The sequence below is a fragment of the Serinus canaria genome, chromosome 3 (assembly GCF_022539315.1).
Source record: "Serinus canaria isolate serCan28SL12 chromosome 3, serCan2020, whole genome shotgun sequence".
Classification (NCBI taxonomy): Eukaryota; Metazoa; Chordata; class Aves; order Passeriformes; family Fringillidae; genus Serinus; species Serinus canaria.
In genome coordinates, this window is record NC_066316.1 from 9,041,058 (window position 1) to 9,062,665 (window position 21,608).

Consider the following 21,608-nt stretch of genomic DNA (forward strand, 5'->3'; position numbering starts at 1 on the left):
ACTTGCTGAATGATGTTTACTTGGAGCCCCAGATACACCATGGCAATTTGGGCTTAAAACATCTCTGGGCACAAGAAATTCTGTAACAGCTTCAAACACAATGACAAAGGATTATTTCTCATATATGCACACACTAGCAATGTCCCTGGGAATCCCTATACTCCAGTGCAACTTCACTGAGCTTTGGTGCTTTTGGAAGATTTTTTTTTTTCCAGTTGGAGACATATTTCCATTTCTGCAGAGAATTTTCTTCAAGGAGTCACCTGGAAAAATGTGCCAGGGAAGAGAACACCTGATAACATCCCCATAAGAACTGGCACTCAGTGAGAAATAACTCATTCTACTCAGTTATCCATGTAAATGGATAACTGACACCAGCACGAAACAAAATGTAAAGAATGCTACCGACCCACATTAACCAAAGGAAAAAAATAATTTGTGAAGAAATAAAGAGGAGGGTTTAATCTGTTTACACTAGCACTATGTCAGAGTGACCTTTTCCTTATACCACTGCCTTTCTCCCAGAGATAAAACAGCATGGCTCCATTTTATGGCATTTATGCTCCAGGCTGTGCCCATCAGAGAGCACACAAAGGGCAACCTTGAGCAGACAGATATCTGGGGTGAGGAATACTTACTGCCCAGAACCAGGCTCCTCCAGGAGCCCCATAGGAACCTGGACAATTCCCCACCAGGCTCATTCTCAGGCCCTTGTCAGAGATGCTCACAGAAATCAAGTAACACCCCACTTTTTTGGGAACACTGACAATTCCTCTCAGAAGGTGCAGGCAAGCTGGAGAACCAATTCCCACTACCAGAACCCAATGCTGCATCCTGTGGCATTCACGTTCTCTGAAAAATCCCTTCACCCAGGATTTTTCTCCTGGGAAGCTGAGAAGCCTCAGAGAAAAAAGAAAACAAAATCTTATCTCATTTGCTTCTCCTGTGTTGTGCTCACATGTAGAATGTGTTTGGAGATTCTTTACCCACAGGTGATTTTTTCATTAGTTTCTGCTGCGGGTTGTTTTCACTCATTGGCCAATTGGGGCCAAGCTGGGTTGGGACTCTGCAGAAAGAGTCACGAGTTTTCGTTATTATCTTTATAGCCTTCTGTAAGTATCCTTTCTGTATTCTTTAGTATAGTATAGCATAATAATAAATAAAATAAATTTATAACATAAAAAATAATAATAAAACAAAATTTTTTAAAATTAAGAAAATAATATAATATATAATATAAAATATATATATGATATGATATAATATGTTATAATCCTTCTAAAAATATAAAGACAAATTCATCATTCCTTCCTTTGTCGAAACACCCTGCAAATACAATAGTATCCTCCACTCCCTCTGATTCCCAAGCACCACTGTGTGTTTGAGCACATGACACATTGACTCAGCCTGTTCATCCAGCAAAGAATGAGCCTAAAAAACAATGAGTTGTTTCCTTCCAGGCCAGCACTGAGCTAGCTCATCACGTAATCAGGCATGTGCTGGAACTAGTGCCAGTCCAGAGCAGTGAGGCTCAACTGCCAATTTGTGCCATTCCAGGTGTCCCTGCTGAGTCTAAGTAGAGAGGATCTGGAACTGGGCCTGAGAAAGGAACAAAGCTCTCCCACCTTCTTTTGAAACAACCCAATCAAGGCATGAATCACCCCCAGGAAGCACTTGCAATGCCAACCATGCATATCACCCAGCACCCAGCAGAAAGGCATGCAAGGCTTCCAGTTAAGATAAGACAACAGCAATTAGCCACTTAGGGGTGCCTGTCACCTTTCTTTCCCTCAACACACCACAGTTCCTGAAGCAGCTTCCTGAAGGCAGTATTGTTGGCTTTATTAGACTACTTTTATTTCACCTATTTTGTCCTGTGTTGAATCCTGTACCCTGCTGCACAGATTTCTACTGACAGTGCTGGCTGTGCTGTGTTGAGAGCTCACACAACAGCTTTGGGTCATGCATTCCAGCTACCTGCACTACAGCCCATGAAAGGTGCCATGGAAATCATGTTCTCTGGGGAAAAAAACCCCAACAAGTTGATATTTGAAAAGATACTTATGAGAGCACCGTTCATCTTACATCTAACATTCAGCTTACATCTAATATGTAGGCCTCTAAACTTCAGCATGTAAGACTTCCCACTGAGGTTTTTTTCCATTCTTTTTTTAAGATTAGGAGGGCCATAAGTCTTTTAGGTCTGTCTGGCCTGACCTCCTGTAAAGCACAGACAAACAACACATTTGCTCAGGCAAAAAAGAAACGGCAACACACCAAAAACTGTTGTCAACTTATTGCAGGGGTTCCACACTTGTCGTTTCACACCTTCTTGGTGTTTCTCATGGGCAGCTCCTCAGAGCACTGACTCTTTCTTCTCACAAAGGACCCAACTGACTCCAGTGCCCTTCTCAACCAGCCATCCCAGTCTTTTATAGCACTCTTCTTCTCCTTGGTTACAGGTGTGGCCTGGTAAAGTCAGGCCTGCTCCTAATCTTTGATAATTGGCCCAGCTGCAACTCCTTAGGGGTAAGGTCACTTTCTACACTATCTTTATTTTCTTATATTGTATCCCCATACAAAAAAACCCTGAGGAATTGTCCATATTTTCTCAGAGAGCAACAAAACTTGGGCTGGTGTGAAGTAATTTCTGTAATTTACCTCCCATTTTGTGATGTATGTCCACAGAATAAAAAAGGCAAAAGAGCTGAAAAAGCCCCTCACATATTTGATGCAACTTCTTGCAACAGACAGACAAAGTAGCAGCCTGATGTCCTGTATTCATTCACGGAAGCCGAATTCAACATTAAGGTTCAACAACTTCAAAGTCATTGTTGCATTAACCAGCACCAAAATCTTTACACTTAGAAACAGTTATAACTTTTTGGAGAGCTCTGATTCCCTGAACTGACATACAGCCAGGGAGTGACAAGATGTTCTTCAGAAATGGGGACAATTATCACAGAATCATAGACTGGTTTGGGTTGGAAGAGACCTGACAGATCATCTTGTTCCCACTCCCCTGCCAAGTCCCATCCAGCCTGGCCTTGAGCACTTCCAGGAACAGGGGATCCACAACTTCTCTGGGCAACCTGTGCCAGGACCTATTCACCCTCATAGTGAACAATTTTGAGTTTTGACAAGTTTGAGAATCTTAGGTTGTCCTATATAGAGTCAGGAGTTGGACTTGATGATCCTCATGGATCTCTTGCAGTTCAGGGAATTCTGTGATATTTGAACTGTAAATATCTTAACTCCCCTAGCACCTCTAGAACATCTGTAGGATTTGTTCCACACCAGAGTCAGCCAAATGTTCAGGCAACTTCCAGAAGGGGTGCAGATAGCTTTTCTTTTTTCCATATTCCCAGGGAAGAAGCAACTGAGAGGAAGTGGCTTCAGAAATCTTGGTTTTCCTTTTCTAAGAAATAGCATTTATAATTACCAACCCTCCAGAAGCCACTCCAGTCAGAGACAGTTACTTTAGTAGATACTTCCCATCTTTTCTGGGGAAAAAAAAAAAGGAGGGAGGACAGAGCACTGAAAGATATCTCCTGACAGGGAGGAGTAAAGATGAGAGGTGTTGATCCCCAGCACCACTGCCTGCAAAGTTGGCTGGCATTTCTGCCCACCTACCCACTGACTGACAGCTACCTTAGAAAATGCTGGAAAGCTGGCAAAGCCCAAAAGCCATTTCCAGGCAGACTTTCCATCTGAACTCCCAGGGCACAGCAGAATATTTCACACAACGCAGCCACACCACCTCATGCTTGCTGTAATTCTCGTGTGTTACTAAACTACTCACACTGCAGATGATTGAGCAAGGCAGCAAGAGGCTGGAAGTCTGCCAATAGCCATTGAGAAACAGCCTGAAATGCATCTGAAAGGACAGGGGGGAAAACTCAACCACACACCTCACAGTTCAGCTCTCTCAGTTCTGTTATGAGATGGACCTGTGGCCCCCAGAATTGTCTGGAGTTAGGAGCAGGATTTTACACCCAGTTTTATCACTGGATGTAGCCCAGTAATTCACAACACACAGATGCTTTAGGAGCCTCTCATCCATTTCATCTAGTAGCTGCAGCCACAAAGAAATACACAGCTTGTCCTGACTGAAAATTTGTTATTTTATTAGATATCTTCCTTCAGTGCAAAATCTGCATACATCTTCCAAATTAGATCTTTATTCTTAAGAAGAAAGCTGCTAGCCTTGCTATTCAGAGGATGACAATCCTCCAAAGCACAACCTCTGCAGGCAAAGTAAAAAGAAAACAAAGCCTGCCTTTAATAATCATAAAGCTTTACAAGATACCTCCTACTATCACTGCAACAGAAAGCACATGCCAAATTCTGCAAGGGCAGGGAAGACAGGCAGGGAAGACAGGCAGGCAAGGAAGAAATACTGCTGTGGATCCTAGGGAACTCTAAACACTTTTGTTCTTAGGGATATCCACATGGAAGAGCAGGATTTTTCCTAGTTCCTAATATCTCAAGGCCTTCCATTACAGAAGAAAAAAATTAATCATATTTAGGGCCTATTTGTTGTATACCCACATACATACTGCAAGAGAGCTTAGCAGGTTCACCTCCCAAGGCAAAGCTGGTGTAAATCAGAGGAAAGGAACCATTCAGTTAGGTGAATTTGCTCTAAGTTTATCTTCCATTGGGGCAATTTAATGACAGTGAAACAGTGTGGTGAAACTCAGCACAAGACACAAATCAGTGCGTTTCAGTCAGTAAATCTTAAGACATGTCAAAACCAAACTCAGGGGATCTCAGACTGGCAATGGCTGTGCTTTGGCAGCATCAACTGCAACACAGTACAAGACTGAAAACCTCTTTTGAATCTGTTGTATGAAACCTCATACAAATTCCAAAGCCCAAAAAATCTCTCTGCTATCTTGGTTCACTGGTCTGGTCATTTTACTACCAGGCAGTTGCCACCCCAAACCACCTGTCATTAGGAGAGCTAGTCCATGAGCAGTTTGTTCAGGAGCTGCTTCTCCTCCCAAACACTGCAGGCTGTCCATGCACAAAACCAATGTCACCAAGCATAGAAAAGACTCCTTTCCTCTTTTATCTAATCCTAAACATTAAGGCTTAATCCTTACAAGTATTTCTATCATAGCTGAAAAATGGGAAATCTCACAGTAATACAAAACCTGAAAATAGGAAAGGGAGAAAATCAGCATGTGCAAAACATGGCTGGCTTTCACTCATCCTCTCCTGTCCTTAACATAATCTAGATGTTGTAAAATACAGTAAGAACTTAAAAACTGTGAGAACCAGGGAAATAATAAGCAAATGGCACAGGCTTGAGTTTCTACAATGCTGACAGTTGTCACACAATTATACAATTAATGACACAGTTGCAAAAGGTCTTTCAGTCCAATAGAATAGGAGAAATTCTCCATTTTTGTCCCCTCTCCCTGGACCTGCACCAGAGACACAGACAACACCAACCTGAAAACTTGTTTACTTTATATGGATTTATTGCTTTTCTAAAATGTTGAGCACCTCTGTCCCAGGAGAAGGAGGGATGATGAGCAAGAGGCAGAGCCCAGGTTTAATGCAGGTATAATCTCCAGGAGAAGCATGGTGCTGTAGACAGGTATTCTGTACAGAGAAGTGCTCTTCAAACACTCTCAATCAGCTCCCCTTACCAGGTACTATTCAGAAGCAGCAACTGTCCCTTGCAATCCCAAGAGCATCCTACAGATTGCACACAGAGCTGGCACTCCAAAAAGAATCCAGAGGTACAGGGAGAAGCAGGAAGAACTAACAGTCACAGCACCACAGCTCAAATTCATAGGCCTTTTGCAGTGCATGCATTTCCAAAGTATCACCCTTGACATATCACCCTTGACAAGGATGATAACTTCTCACTGAGGTCCAGTTTTTGTCTTTCAGGTGGGCAGTAGAGAGGGTGTGCATGTGCCCATGCATTTCAGTTACATGCCCAATGAGCAACAGATGCTCTACAGAACATATAACACCTAATTTGTAGGGATATTTCCTACTGCAAAAATAAAGGAAGAAGTTGTTCAAAAGTCTTCTTCAAGGCAGCCTGACATTATCGCTCTCAGGCCCAGAAAGAACTAAGTTATTTTCCCTTCAATGGCTTCATTTCCCACAGCCAACAAGTAAGAACCAGGACACTCAAAAGACACATCTAGAAATCCTCATACTGTCACCAATCAATCTCTTTTCTTTTTTTAATCTCTTCTAGTCTCTTTTATTCTCTTCTCTGTTTTTTTCTCTTCCTTCCTTCTTTCTAGGAGATTCCTTTTTTAGCATTTGTTGTTCTACCTGCTGCTTCTTAAGTTCCCCCATGTTGCTGTTTGCCTTTAGACAGAGAAACTGTATCACATATGAATTCACATATGAATTCATGGTCAACAACTCAGGGATCCTTCTAGAGAGCCATCAGCAACAAATGGTTATTCTGGATAACAGGAACTGAATTCTGAAACTTCACCTGTTTTATTTATACAATCAAATGTATAATTAGTGCTGGCAAAACACCATGTAACTCTACACTTCCTCTTCATAATCTCCTTTGGAGTGCTGTGATGTCACAAGGAAGATGTTCTGTAACCTGGATAGCCGAGGCTGTAACCACCCTGGGACAAATTTACACTGAACACTGCTAACCTCAATGGAAAGTTTGTCTGGCCTGAAAACACACCTACTCTAAAGGCAGAGACCAGGGAGCTTCTCTCACACAATTTTTGCCTGGATTATAAACCTTGATCTAGTTAATTTTGCCTTCTTCCCAAAGAGAGTTCCAATATCGTGCACATCTCACAGTCAGGTCTCCTTGAAAAGTCATCTACTCTCTTAGTATTAGAAAAAATTAGGCTGTAATTAAGCAAAGTTATTAATCTTTGGTCACTTGGGACCTGAAACCTATTCATATTCATGTCAACAGGAGTGTTTGTTGCTACAATCAGGACTGCACACAAGACAAGTGCCTCATCATTTCTCAGAAAAGAAAATAATCTTCTGGGGGCCAATACCTATTCTGCCTTCTGTTCACAGCTGTGTTTAGCTCAGATGTTGACCACTTCTGCCAGTCCACCACCCACCATTCTGCATTTTTGCATCTCACCCAAAGAACACCATTTCCCTTGTTCACAGGCACAAACTACCACAATCTACAGCCTGGTTTCTTCCCTAATCTCACATCTCTGCCAGCTACCCAGAGGAGAAATAACCATGGCTGAAATGGCAAAAGTGGTCTTTGGAAAATGCTTTTCAAGATTCCTCTTCCCAAGAGCACAAAATCAGGATCTGTTAAAACCTTCAAACTTCCCCCAAAAGACACTTAGATCTACAAAGGTAGCCATTCCTTACCTAGACAGATAGACAGGACTCAAATTTTGGGGCCAACTGTTCTCATGCTCTTTCAACAAACCCCTAGTGCTCAGTGTGGAGCCTCATCACAGTTTCTCCAGGCCAAGGCAAGGGAAGGTTCTATGATTTTCTTTACAGACACCACGTCCCTGCCAGCAAGAGTATGAAACCAAGATTTCTCTGTTCTAAGTGGGATCCAACAGTGTCAGGATTAAAGTATTGCTGTAACTGGATTGCTTCCTGTAGTCACAAACAATAATCAGGTTAAGAGATTTCCTTTCCCTCCTCTTGGCTAGGCTGTGAGTAGGCAGAAGTTACAAGGCAAGTGGGTGGCTGTTAAACTGTTCCTACTCCAATTGTTCGCGGGGTGTTTAGGGTTGTTAATTTTGCCTCCTACTCATTGATTTAAAGGCACATTTACCTATGCAGGGAGCAAGTGCACCTTGCTGCACAAACCATGAATGAAACAGACTCCTTGAAACCAATCTCTCAACTCTGCATCCTTTCAAACCACAAACCCACACAGATGCATCACTGGAGAGAACACAGCTGAAACAGCTCAGCCTGAAAATGCACCGGTTTCTCCCACCCCCCTTCCTGCACTCATATCAGCTTTTTCCAGGCTGCCTTCTCTCCTCCTTTCCCCCTCCTGATTCTCAATACCATCCCACTAGAAAAAGACAGCAAAGCCTAAGGATGGTTGAATTACCTCAACAGCATACTCAGCCAGCAAAAAGGGGATTGGAAGACAGCCAAGATCTCCACCACAGGGGACCTAAGAGGACCTCCAAGCTCCCTTTAACCACAGATTTCAATGAAATATGGTTCTTTGAGGCAGTTGCCCTTGACAAGACAGTACAGATCCTAGCAGATTTTTGTGTGAGGCTACAACTCGTTGGCTGTGTTGTTCACAATACCCAAATATTTGGGAAGGAGTGACAAAAAATAAAAAGGAAAATTAACTGAGGACAAACCACAGCAAGCAACTGTTGAACAGGAGACTTGCAGTGACATAACTACATATCCTAGGCCCTGCTACAGCAAGACTTTATTGCTCTTAGAGTGATGCAATTTAGAGTTAAGATCTGGATTCAGGCAGAGGTATAAGATTTAATCTGTCACTGCCACCTTTTAACTGTTGGACAATTTGCTTCACCTCTGCTTCCCCCTCAGCCATGTTTATCCAAAGCACAGAGTAAAACCCCACAAAACAAGCAACATTTCACCGTAGCACATCATGCAGCATCTACCACAACAGGATGTGAGACTCTGCCATAGCCTCCTGGCATGTCCTGTCACACAAGCTGAATTCCAGATAATAAGGACACTGTCAAGAAGCATCTCCTGAGGATGCATTAGGATCTGCCCAAACAGCCTGAACCATGGCCCAGCATGCACAGCATTCTACCCAGTCATGCAGCCATCAGCCTCTCTCATGTTCCACTGCAAGCTATGCAGATACTCACTGCCTGAACCAGGAGCAATATCTTTCCTCAGCACAAAGAGCCCTTAAAACCTCAGCAGAAAGTCCAAATAATTTCTACACACTGCTCCCCAAATCTCAGTCTAGATTCCACCAGCTCCCAGGTGATTCTCATCTGGCAGACTGGGCAGCAAAGCAACCTCTGCTAGTGTTCTCGCTGTCAGGGGTTTTTTCTCCACAGTCACCCTATCACATGCAAGAAAAAGGCAACAGTGTGGCATGGAAACAGCTGTGAACAAAGTAGGGAGAATAGGAACGTGAGTCATAGCTGTGGCTTCAGGGAGGGAAAGGGCTACCTCAACTAGAAGAGCAAGCAACTTCAGGATCTGAATCTAAGGCTCACTTCAGTGTCCAAACCACAAGGTCATCTTTCTGCTTTATTTTCAAACAGTATTTTCAAACTTTTACTTGTTTAACAAGGAGCACATGACCAAATTCATTGCTGATGCGTAACAGCCTCCCCAGAAACCTTAAAAAGAGCTTACTAGCCAATCCACAGGGAAGTAATAAGATGCTGAAGTGAACTTTTAAAATTATCTTTTCTAGGCAATAAAAGGGGTACACTAGGTGGGACACACCCCATCTTTACCTGGTCACTACTTTACGTAATCACTGCATTAAAACTTCCAGTTGTTCACTGGGGGTCTACCCAAAAGCTATCTCAGGACAGACAAGAAAGAGTGGAAGTTTGCAGCAGCACACTTCCCTCATTTTAGCCATGCTGAAATTAGGCATTAGCAATAGTATGGCCAATGTCATGGAACTTTCTTCACAAATGTAACAGATTTTGAAATTTTCAGTCCCTCTATGAAGCAGAATTCCTGCACAAGCTGTCCCCAGATCCAAGGCTGCTTTAACAAAAGATGCTGCAGCGCCAGTTTATCGGAGAGCAGCAGTCAATGGCACGGCAAGGTGCAAATGCACCACACCTGCTCCGAGCCTCCACAGCCAGAGCAGCCGGTCAGGTCCCTGTGGCTAAACAGCTCGCTCACAGTCTCCAGGCTAAAATAAACTGCGTTAATGAAGTAACCACCGCAAAGCGGTGATTACAAAAACACCACTTGCAGCCTTTTCTGCAGAAAGGAAAGCACAAGTGCTTAAGACATGGTGTCAAGTACCTTTGAACCAAGTGAGAAAGTGCTAATGGGGATGCAGAACAGACCATATTCTCACACTCATCACCTGGCAGAGTTTACAGGGATACACCTCCAAGACTGCCGTGCCAACGCAGCTAAGCTGGGAAAAGTGGTGAAATGAGGTCAGCGTTAGGTCACTGATACACAGCAACTCATTCCATTATCCAGAGTGTCCTGGTGAAGATCTACACACACACTGACAGAAAAGCAATCATATGCCACACAGCAGCCTCCCTAAAGTGTAGTTAAAAGTTTTCCTAGTAATGCTTAATGTAGAGCTCACATTTCATTACAGCTTGCTACTCCTTAAGTAGCACGGACACAAGACTGCCATCTCTTCCACTTCCTCTGCTCTTATCTCGAGCTGGCAAGCACCTTAGATCTGAATCCCTGCAGGCTCAGGAACATTGTAGCGTGTTAAGTTACACATGGGACAACAGCACAGGCACGGGAGAGACTGAAGCAATACAAGCCCGTGAAAGAGTGTCAAACCAGCATGGACATCCATTTTTGAGGCTTCTTCAAAAAATTAAGAAAAAAAAATACATTAAAAAAAATTTAATTGTAAAGCGTTGCACAGTTAAGTTTCTTCACCCAAAAGAGTGATTCTTACCAAAGCTGGCAAATTTGTCCTTAGGCTTTTCATCAACTAAAGCTGTTCATAACCAGTGCCTGTAAAATGCAGTTTTCTGCTCAGATCCTTGTGGGTGGAGCAGGAGCCTGAAACAAGGCTGACTTGTCCATACTTTCATAAATCAGTACAGCAACAGATAAAATCACTTCCAAATAATATTAACATTTCAGCAACACAATGCAGAGCAATGGGAACGGTTTCCTTTTGTCTGACTGGAAGTTAAGGAACATAAGAGGCAGGGGAAGAAAAGCTTGAAATGTCAAGGGACTTGACAAACATCAAGGAGAAATTTAATAAATTATTCATACACACAGGAGGTGAAATCCAAACAGGACATTCAGAGTCTGCTTTTGACAAAGGAGCACACAGGAAAGGAAAGGAACACCTGGAACAAGCAGCCTTGAGTACGAGATATGAGAGAACTGAAAGAAATGTTGACTTATGGGACTTATTTCAGGGATGCACATACAAGAAAGTTCAGAAAGCCTAGAAAAGAGAAAAGCTGATATTCATTAACACTGAAGAAATGTAAAAGTCATTAAAAAACAACCCAGGCAGATCAAGAACATAGTTCAGCTGAAAAATACAAGCCATACAAGAACAAGATGTAGTCTTTACAGTTCACAAGGAATAGTCTTTAAATTATGAGAAAAAAATCAAACTACTTTGAAAAGGGAAAAATTAAGACCTGGATTGAAAGATTGTTCAATTACAGGTATGCAAGTAAAGACAGAAGCGAGGAAAAAATCGTGAGAACAGCGTCAAAAGTATCACAGGCATGGGCAAAGCTTTTGAGGGAAAGGAACAATGAGAAAAAAGTTAACGTGTTGATAAGGCAGAAAAGAGACTAGAAGACAGCTGAAAGAACATGGAGGGAAATCCTAAATAAACAGGAGCTCTTCTAAGAGTATATAAACAATGTAAATCTAAATGATACTTATCTAAATAATATGGATTCAGAGACACTACTTGAATTGTTACTGAAAATGAAACAGCAGAAGAATCAATGAGAGGCTCTGCATGAACAGGATCTTCTCTCCTGGTAGAGGAAGCTATTAAAGAACAGGAAAAGTGTAGCAGAACCCTTTACCAGGGAGTTACTCTTATTCTAACCCTGCTACCATTGGAACAGTCCTACACCTAATTGTTAACAGTTTTCAGTTTTGGAAAATGGAACTAAAGACATTAGTTCTGCTGTCATCCTAAACTGACTATACTGATAAGAATTTATTTATCACGTATGCAGAAAAACGGTAAATACATACATAAAATACATAGCTGGGTGTGGAACCTGGACATTTTTTGTCCAGGAAATGGTCCCATATGCACTGGCTTTGGATCTCATGCTACTTAAAATATGCATCTCTCCTCCCAGCACGCTGCAATGAGTATACTGAAGTATCCAAACAAAGCCTAAGAGACTTCTAGCTACAAGAGCAGTATCACTTGAGCTGTCTGCTTCCCCAGAGGCAGAGACAAGTTCCTGCTGCCACATCCCACACAAAGGAGTAAGACACTCTCACTTCTTGTTTCCCAAAACAGTATTCACCAGCTTTGATGTAGTTAAAAAAAAAAAACTAAAACAAACCAAAACAGAAGCACAGCTTCCCCATCAGCTGGGATGCTGAAAGCTTGGACAAGATAACACCACAAGGTATTTAGAAAATAGCTGTGGCCATATGCTCACCTGGCATGCTACAAAATGCAGTATGTTTTTTACCTCTGGCTCTCTTTTGGAAACAACTTCTAAAGTTGGCAGGAGGCACAGCTTTCAATCTAGGGATTCAAGCAAGAACACAAAAGCATCAGCACAGACTTAACCACAGCATGAATCCCTAAGGGAACCCTGTAAGCTGCTGGTGCTCAGCAATTCCTTCTTTTGACAGAATAAAGCTCTGGGGATGGTGATCCCAGAGAAGGGTGGACTGTACACAAACAACATGGCTGCTAAAGATCAGCCACAAGCGACTGAGGATGCCAGAGGAAGCAGAATGTGCACTCGTGGTGTCCTAGCACAGTAAGAACACAGCAACATTTTTGATAAGCCATCAGAGACCTGTTGCAACACAGCCTGGCTAATGAATGAAGCACTGGAAAACAAGGCTAGGATGCAGCGTGAAAGGTCCTTCAAATACAATTAAGCCCTAAGGAAAGTCACTATTAACATTTTGCAAGGAGCACACCCCCCATCAATCATATTAGGAGGGCACACTTGTCCCAAGTTCTGCTCAGTTATTGTATGCTCAGAAGGAAAACAAAACACTGCCAGAGAAGAAATCCCAAATGTGTTCCACTGCCACAGAGAGCTACAGATAGTGGACAACATATGAGACATATTATCCTGTAGGCTTGTAGCCAAGCCCATGATATTAAGAATAATAAGCAATCTGATGGCTGTTTAGAACATTTTGTTTTCTATATAGGACTGCAAGGAAATCATAATTCAAACAGGGCATATCACCAGTTTTAAGAGACTGTTTCCCTACAAGAAACTGTGGCCTCTCCCAAGCACTCTGGGTCTGAAGCTATATCCATTTGTCAAGGAATCATAGCGTCTTCTGAAGGAACAATCTGGAATCATTTAACATTCCCAGAGGTGCAACTCTGTAGCTTATCCAAACAGAACAGATTTGCTGAGGTTGGAAGTTTACCATGAAAATGTCTGATTTACCCAGGAAACCACTCAAGAACATCTCAGGCAGATAAATACATATTATTCCAGCTGGAATAAGCATTTCTTAAAGGAACACCCAGTTCAGAGGCTCTTCATTGCCACGAAATTCTTAGGGGATGTAGAAAAGACAGGCAATGCTCTGTGCTGAGAGTAAACAGACCCCTGAGCCCAGAGCAGCCCCTTCATGTAGCTGTGCTAGAGGAGAGCACGCTCCTTCACTTCACACCACACGGCAGGAACTGTCACTGAAAGGATTCCTGGTCCTCAGGCAATGGAAAGCATGCAACCACACCTACACAAATAAAGTGTTAACCTACTCTCCACAAGTTGTCAGGTAATGGACACTGGCTGCCCAAACAGGAAAACTGGGTTGCAGAGACAAGAGCATCCACCTCATGGAACTTCAGAGGATCATCCTAGCTGGCACTTTTGGGATACTTCCAGTTGTACTTGCAACAACTTCTCTCATTCCAAGAAGACATTAATTAGGCTGTAACTCTCCAAAACAAAAGTTTGCAATCTATAATGATAGAGAATTCAGAGCACCTGCTGGAATGTAATATCCTGAAGGTACAGTCTAAAAAAGTGAGCCCAGAACATGCACTTCCATCAATCAATGCTTTTCTAACAACCATACAGAGGAGACACTGTGTTCGAGCACACTGTGTGGGTGGCAGCAAGACTTGGAATGTTTCCTCATGCATTGTACCGAGATACAAGGCATTGTGGATGAAATGCAGTGCATTTGAATCCTTGCAGTGCCGTTCACAGCAGCATAATCTGCACAGGTAGAATCTGCCTTTGCAGCCTGACCTCAGCAATACTGACGCAGCAACCAAAACACAAGTTGTATCTCTCACCTCTAACTAGAAATATGATTACTTATCACTGAAACAACATCCACATAACACTGAACACAGTAGCTGTGTCATGGAAAAAGTGAACACAATCACACAATCTTATCTTGTTTCCTAATTAAGAACTCACATTTATGGACGCTCAGATGTTAAAAGAAAAAAAAAATAAAAAGAGCAGTCCTATTAAAAGAGGTGGAAAATACCACTATGTGGAAATAACAAGACCTCAAGCATGTTTGCACAAAGTCCTTTGACACATTTTTTCCCAACGTACTGCCTGACCAACACACAGAACAATGAGAACACAGTAAGACATTACCTTGCTGCAGACCGACATTTTACCTTGGCAGTGCTCTAGTTCACTTCTGGCCATCTCTACACAGTGAAAATCTGCTACTACCCCTAAGGGGACCTATATGCAAGGTATCTCAATAAAGACACTCCCACCTCAGAACCCTGCTATAAAGACTTCTACTAAGATAACTATGAGTAGAAGTTAAGGCTGAATGATGGACTATTTTAGCCAAAGCATGCTTCATATCCTGCACTGTGAATTAAGCAGGTTTGCTTTCCTTCTAAAGCACTGTGATGGAAAGCCAATCATTTTGAGCCAATGGGTGGCCCCACTGAAGATGCAAAGAGCATTCTGTATAGTTTCCAGGTGTTTACTTCCTTCTGCCTTTCTGCACAATAGCCCACTGGCCATAAAATTCAGCTCTGCCTCCCCTGGCAGCCACTTAAGCCAAAGGCAGCTGGGTCTAGGCTATGCTCAGTCAGTTTATAAAAGGGTCATCAAGAGGTCACAGATCTCTCTCAACTTGGCCCTGAAAAGAGAAAGACCCCAGCAGGAGGGATGATACCTCCATCCGGAGAGCAAGGCAATTTCCAAAAATAAATGTGGACTTTGTTCAGTGGCACGTGCCCGATTCAGCCAGAAAAAAACTTCCATTACAGGCAACAGCTGAGCTTAGAAAGCCAAGATCCTCCTGCAAGGCACCAAAAGTCCTGCACTCATACTACTGAACCATTCCATGCACTGGGCTTATACTCCCCACTGCCCATTTTTACTGGCCCAGACTCTTATCTGGTAGCTTGAAGGCCTGGACAACCTGTGCTGCATTAACAGCCGAGCATAAAGCAACCCCACAAAGGCTGATCCAGCCCAGTCCCACTCCTGCAGCAGCCAGAGCTGCACCTGCAGAAAATTAAACACCTAAGAAGGAGCACAAGGACAGCCAGGACTTGCAATAGAGACTCCAGAAAAAGAAATCATCTTCAATAGTATTAAAACCAGTGCAAAGTTCTTCTTTCTCCAGATATGCATAAGTATGAAAAAATGCAGACTACACATGCATAAGGGACAGAGAAGCCCAAGGACATTATTGCCCATGGATGGAAATTATTTTGCCACCATTATCACTCCCAAAGCACAGTGAGACCAGAGACCACCTGTGCTGGGCACTGGGACAGTACAGCAGAGCTCCTGCCTTGAAAAACACATCAAGACTACACCATATACCAGCAGATCAGTAGAGAAAGAACACAGGCAAGCAATAAGGAAGCACAGTGCACAGATACACCATTAACAGCTCAAGTTTGGGGCTTGAGCTCCCTTCTGCTTCAGTGAACTGAGACACTTGCCTGACACGTGCCTATGTGTGACCTGCTCACTCAGGAAAGCTTGGGCTAACTGAAGACTGGAAAACACAGAAGCACCAGTCCCACACTGGTCACTGTGGCCTGTGGCCACTGGCAGGACTTCTCCAGACCTGCTAACTCTACAGACATGACAGCACATCATGTTAGAGCCATGGCCTCTGAAGGAAGAATCAGCTTCCATTAGCTTCTTCCCATCTTAGCAGATTTTGTGTTTGAAGATATTCCAGAGATGATATTTCAGATGAATTTCACAGAAATTCCCTGCAAGCAGCTGTGTCAGATGGCTGCCCCCTGGGCTGTCAGCACACAAAGAAGCTCAAGCATTAGAACAAGCATCTACACAATGCTAATGGAAACTGTCCTTGTGACGAGACACAGGATTCACTGGGCCAAAAACCAGTTCTACAAACAACTTTCAGACTGATTACACATCACTTCTCACCCGCTGGCATCCTGCCACCCGTGTAACCCACTTCTACACTCTTCTACACTCAGACTCACTATTCTCAGTTATTCTGTCCATGGTTTGCCCTAAACAATTCTCCTGTCCCTAGCTTCTGGAGCACTTCCATTTGTGAAACCTATGTACATGCACATCCTTCACCATCTCTAAGCTCTGTGTTTTGCATATGCAATTTTTTTCTACAGGAAGTCAACCTGATAATTCTGTCCTGCTCTCCAAATTCCAGCTTGGGAGTAAGCTGCCCACAAATGAACAACACCTCAAGTCACTTTAAAGCTATGAAATGATCACTTGCTTCCTGCTCCACACAACAGCCTCAGCATGTGTCATCAAAAGGTGCACAGGCTTTTAGCAGACACATGTTGCAAACTCCTTCACATCTGCTGCCTGCCGAGCCCAGCACTCCCTTGGGCACCACAATCACAGAGGCTTTCTCTAGTAGCTTGGAGTATTTTGGAACGTTTCTACTCCAGCCCATCTGGCCACACAGTCACTGAGTTTCCCCGTACATCCAGCAAAGCCCTTTCACAAAGGCTGGTATCCTACAGCCCTACAGGAACATTTTTTCCCCCCCTGCTCTTGAATTTTACACCTCTAATTTTTGTGAAACACTTGAATACATCATTGCAGACAACACACCGCAGCCCAGAGACACAAGCAACCAGGGTGACTTCCTGAATATGCCCTGTAACTCTCATGAGAAGACCTGATTAGAGTCTGGTAAAATGAGTAAGCCAAAGCACTACCACCCACCTCGTTAACACATCAGGCACCTTCTGGCTCCAAGACAGGTGCTCATAAGTACATCTAGCGATACAGACAATGATGACATCGACACCACTCAGCTTGTCTCCCAGCTCTGCCAGAGATACAACTCTGAGTCCAGCTAGCAGCACAGTGAATCCTTCCTGCTGCTCCCTAAGGTCTGGAGCGCAAATGACACAGGCGCACGGATGCCTGGTGGCCACTGCCTGGCTTCACGGAAGCGGCTGTAGGGCCATCACCGATCACTTCGGGGGCAAAGAGGCAGCTTTCCCAAGCACGGCCACGATGATACACCCCCTTCTGAGACCCACGGCCATCGCGGCACACACTCGCCAGGGGCTGCAACATGGAGGCATCGCAGCCGCGCTCTAGCGCTGTGCCCCCTGCCCCGCCGCCCCCCGGGGCCGCTCCCGCTGGAAGCACAGCGGGGGCCCGGCGCCGGGGCTCGCCGCGCATCAGCCTCTGCCTGGGGCCCGGCCTCCCCGCCACTGAGGAGCGCGGCCCGGCGGGGCAGCGATGCTGCGGGGTCCGACTCCTCCCCGGCCCCTCTCGTGTCCGGGCTCCGCACAGCCCCGGCGGCGGGGCGCCTCACCTGGGCACGCAGCTCGGCGCCGACCGATCGATCTCCCACGTGGCGAAGAGGTTCATGGGCACTGGCACCGGCACCGGGCTGGCCATCGCCATCGCTGCCGCTGTCGCCGCCACCCCGCCGGTCGCCGCCGGAGGCCCCGCGGCGGGGCCCGGGCCCAGCGCGCTGCTCGCCGCCGCCGCCGTCGCCATCGCCGCCATCCCGCCGCCGCCGCCGCCGTTGGCGCTGGGGGGCGGCGCGAGCCCCTCGCCTCAGCGACGGCCTCCACCCCGGCGCGCGCGCGCGCGCGCGCCCGCTCCCTCGCGGCCCGTGACCAATCAGAGCTCGGCTGGGGCGCGGGCACGAGCCAACCGGAGCCGGGAGAAAGGGCGAGGACGGCGACTGATGGCAAACAGCCAATCGGAGCAGAGCGATAGGCGAGGACGGGCACCCGCTGCCCAATCGGAGAGGCCGGCGGGGCGGGGCCAGCCAATGGGAGCGGCGCCGCTGCCCCGGCTTGGCGGGGGTAGTAGGAGGGCGCGGCGTCGCTCCCTTTAAAGCGCATCGGTAGCCGCCCGCGGGAGCGCGCCTAGGGGCGCGGTCGGGCGCACGTCCGGGCTGGTCGGTATGTCCGTCTGTCCCGCACCTGGGCAGTGGCGGAGAATCCCCGGGGCTGGCCAGGGCCTCGGCCCTGCATGAGTTGCAGTGGCGGCGACGACGTCCGCGGGAACGCCCGCGGCTCTGGCGAGCCGTGGAGCGCTGCGGGGAGAGGGTGCCCGCAGGGGTGAACAGCCGGGCCGGCCGGCCGATGGGCCTGAAGAGGAACAGAGCGGCTGGACCCGGGGGCACGGTGGGTTGAAGCCAAAAGGAAGCCGAGACCTCTGACTGACTCTTTCCTCGAAACACTTGGGAACACGCTACAGGGAGGAAAGCAGAAATCCTCTTCAGTCCCACTGAACATGTCCAGGGAAATGCAGCAAAAGGAGGAACTCGTCGGCCAGAAACTGCAAGTGGTGGTTGTCATAGGCAAAAGCCATTTGTGACCTGGAGACCATGCCCAGAGCTTCACCTCAGAAGGCATTGCAGATCATAAAGCCTGTGCAGGGGAGATCTGAGGGCAAGCCTGCGACACTGCAGCTGGACAAGTGCACTCTGTTCTGGTAGAAAGTATAAAAGTTCCCCTCTTGGACCTTGCCTCCAGCAGAAGTATCTGTCCAAAATGGCTCCGCCTCTTGAAAAGATCAAATAATCATAATAGGGTGGTACTGGCTGAGGACTCCTGAAAGGAAGCAGAGATGGTCCAAGAGCTGCATTGAAAACTATGTGAAATAAATGGCCAAGTCAATAGTGGTCAAAGCAGAAAAAAAAAAAAAAAAGCCTTCAGCTTCTGCAAGGACCTGTGCTTCTCAATGCAATTAGCAGTGACATAGTTCTCCATGGATGCAGTGTTAATTCCAGGCAGATTGTAAAATGTGGCTCATGCCAGTGGAGGAATTAGACTCAGAAAAATAGCAGCAACAAAATCTTTCAAAGCAGCCTAAAACATCCATGGTTTCTACTGTCAGTCTTGAGTACTGTGTTTTCAAAACACTACCAGTAAACATTTCAGGGGCACCTTCCTGAATACTGATGTTTAATTTGTAGTCTGTCGCTTGTACCTCTTCTTTTTACTTGCATTTGTCAGGACTAAGTTTCTCTTGCTGTTGAGGTTCAGGTTGGTCAGTAATTCACATCAGATTCCAGTTTGACTAGATGGACAATCTGAACCATCATCAAACTTTTGCTTGTTCCCTGCCCACTTCCCCAGCCCATTTCTGCATGTGATAAATGGCATGGATCACAGCAGAGTTGGCCAGACCTCCTGACTTGCTCACAAAACAGCTTGATTGCTGCTTTAATGCATTTGCTTTCCTTTAAGTGGGTCATTAATGCACAAGAGGACCTTTGCTTCCATCCTTGACAGCCTTGGGTCTCTAAGAACATTTTCTAGGGGATATTAGCAGAGGCCTTTGTGTGAGACCAGCTGGACCAATGATGAGCTGCATTTTCATAGCATTCTGCCAATTAATGTGGAAACCTTGGCTCTGCAGCCAGAGAGAGTCACACAATGGTCATGGCCTTTTTCGTAGCGTTTTTATCCACCACTGCTTGACCTCAGCTGGATATCACCACTGCCTTTCCCCAAAAGCAGCTGCCTCCTCCAGAGGAGCTTGCTAGATCTAGGGTCTTGATTTACCCTGAGAAAAGCCATTGCAGTCCCTCCCCAGCTGTTTGCTTTCCTCCATTTGCTTTCTAGTCTGAATCACCATTCCTGGCTATCTGTGGGTACTTTAACAGCACTGAGTGCTCCAGGTTTTCAGTTCCAGGAGACCAGAGGCACCTCCCTGCTGAGCCCAGGGCAGCCTACTGAGGTGACTGCCTTCAGACAATTCCCAAGGGCTGGCAGTCCTGCTGTTTCCCCTTTCCCCCACCTTCCTGAAGGATGCCTAGAGGTCACTTCAAGCCACCTCTGCTCTGCCCCAGGGCTGTGTCATGGTTTAAAATCTGTGATGCTTTCTCAGAGCTGTTGGAGCTCAGGGTATGGTCCCCAGGTCATAAATGGTCTTTACCTGTTGTAGCCACCACTTGCAGTTCTGGTGATGAGGTTCCTCTTTTTTGCTGTGTTTCCCCTGGAAGGATGTTCAGTGGGACTGAGGTGCATTTCTCTGCCTCTTTCCCTCCAGCCAGTTCCCTCCAAGTACTTCTTGCAGCTCACTTGGGTTTTTTTTTTTGCCTTCTGGCTTTTTTACAGATGAATTTATACATTTGTTCTCAGGCTTTTTCAATGTGCTTTGTTTATATGGGGGCTTGTCTGCACAGCCCACTCTTCATTTTTTTCTGTCTTCATGTTACATTGACTTTGTGCCTACAGCATGACCTATCCATGGCTGTGCTGCTCCACACATGGTGGCTTTTCCCACTCTTTGGGGTCAAAATTATCCTGTGTTTTTCACTGCAAGTCCCAAAGCCTGGTTATCTTCCAGCTTAAACAGAGGCTGGTAGAGTTGTCATCACATTCAGCTGCTTTCCCAACTCCTCTTATGCTGAGACCTTTCTGTGTGCCAGCCACCCGCTGAGGTTTGCTTCCTTGTGGATATTATCCTTGAGGACATCAGGGAAATGCTCTTCAGCATCCAGGTAACCCATTTGAAATGTGCCTTCAGAATAGCCTTTTACTTATTTTCTTTTATGTGTCACAGCTGAAGCTCTCAGCATGGTCCCCAGGCCACTGCCAGCCTTTCTCCATTACAGCCACTGCTTGCTGTTCCTTGCTGACAAACTTCCTCTGCTTCCCACAGCTCCTCTTTGAGGATGTCAACACAACTGATGGATTTCCCCATCTCTCTCCCAACAGCCTTTGAGTGCATTGATGTCACTGCAAAGGGACTTTTCAGTGCCAATGATGGCGTGCAGGTTTCATGGGCTAAGCTGAAATGCTTCTCCACCCAGGTCCGGAGTTGGCAGCAGCCAGAGAGCAGCTGTGTGCCTGGGAGCCCTGGTGTACCCTCTCTGGTTCCATTCCATTTTATCCATTATACAGATGCATCCACACACCAACTCTGTCACCCCAGCTCCAGCATCGTGTTTTAGAGAAGCACACAAGTATCTGTTCTTGCTCTGGCTCCTTATTTTTATGTGCCTTGTTAAAGCAGCTCTTTACTGCTTCCCACGCAAATGTTGTCACCTCCTGTCCTAGTCTCCAGTGGAGATTCAGGGGTTTTATGATTCCAGCTCATGGATGAATCATCTTGTCTTTAGCCACATTACTTGGTGGGTTCCTCCAGCACCCCTCTCTCACCTCTGTTGTGTGGATACCTCTGTGGTGTCCCCTCACTGGGTATCTCCATGGACAGAGGCCCTTTGCTCCTCCCTGCATCCTGCAAGAGACTGCTGGGATAGTGAGAGCCAGTGCTTCTGTGTCCCGGAGGAAAGAAGGAGATTTTTGCAGTGTCAGCTTGTCCTCTTGTGCCTCACAC

General features: G+C 45.7%; 1 protein-coding gene across 1 annotated transcript in view; it reads right to left on the reverse strand.

Annotated features, from left to right (window-relative positions):
• Nucleotides 1-17,878, reverse strand: part of LOC103821368 (phosphofurin acidic cluster sorting protein 1-like) — a 54,494-nt gene extending 36,616 nt beyond the window's left edge. The window contains exon 1 of the mRNA XM_030236119.2: nt 17,617-17,878. Coding sequence (XP_030091979.2) covers nt 17,617-17,813 — 197 coding nt within the window. The 5' untranslated portion in view covers nt 17,814-17,878. The remainder of the gene's footprint in view (nt 1-17,616) is intronic.
• Nucleotides 17,879-21,608: the final 3,730 nt, after the last annotated feature.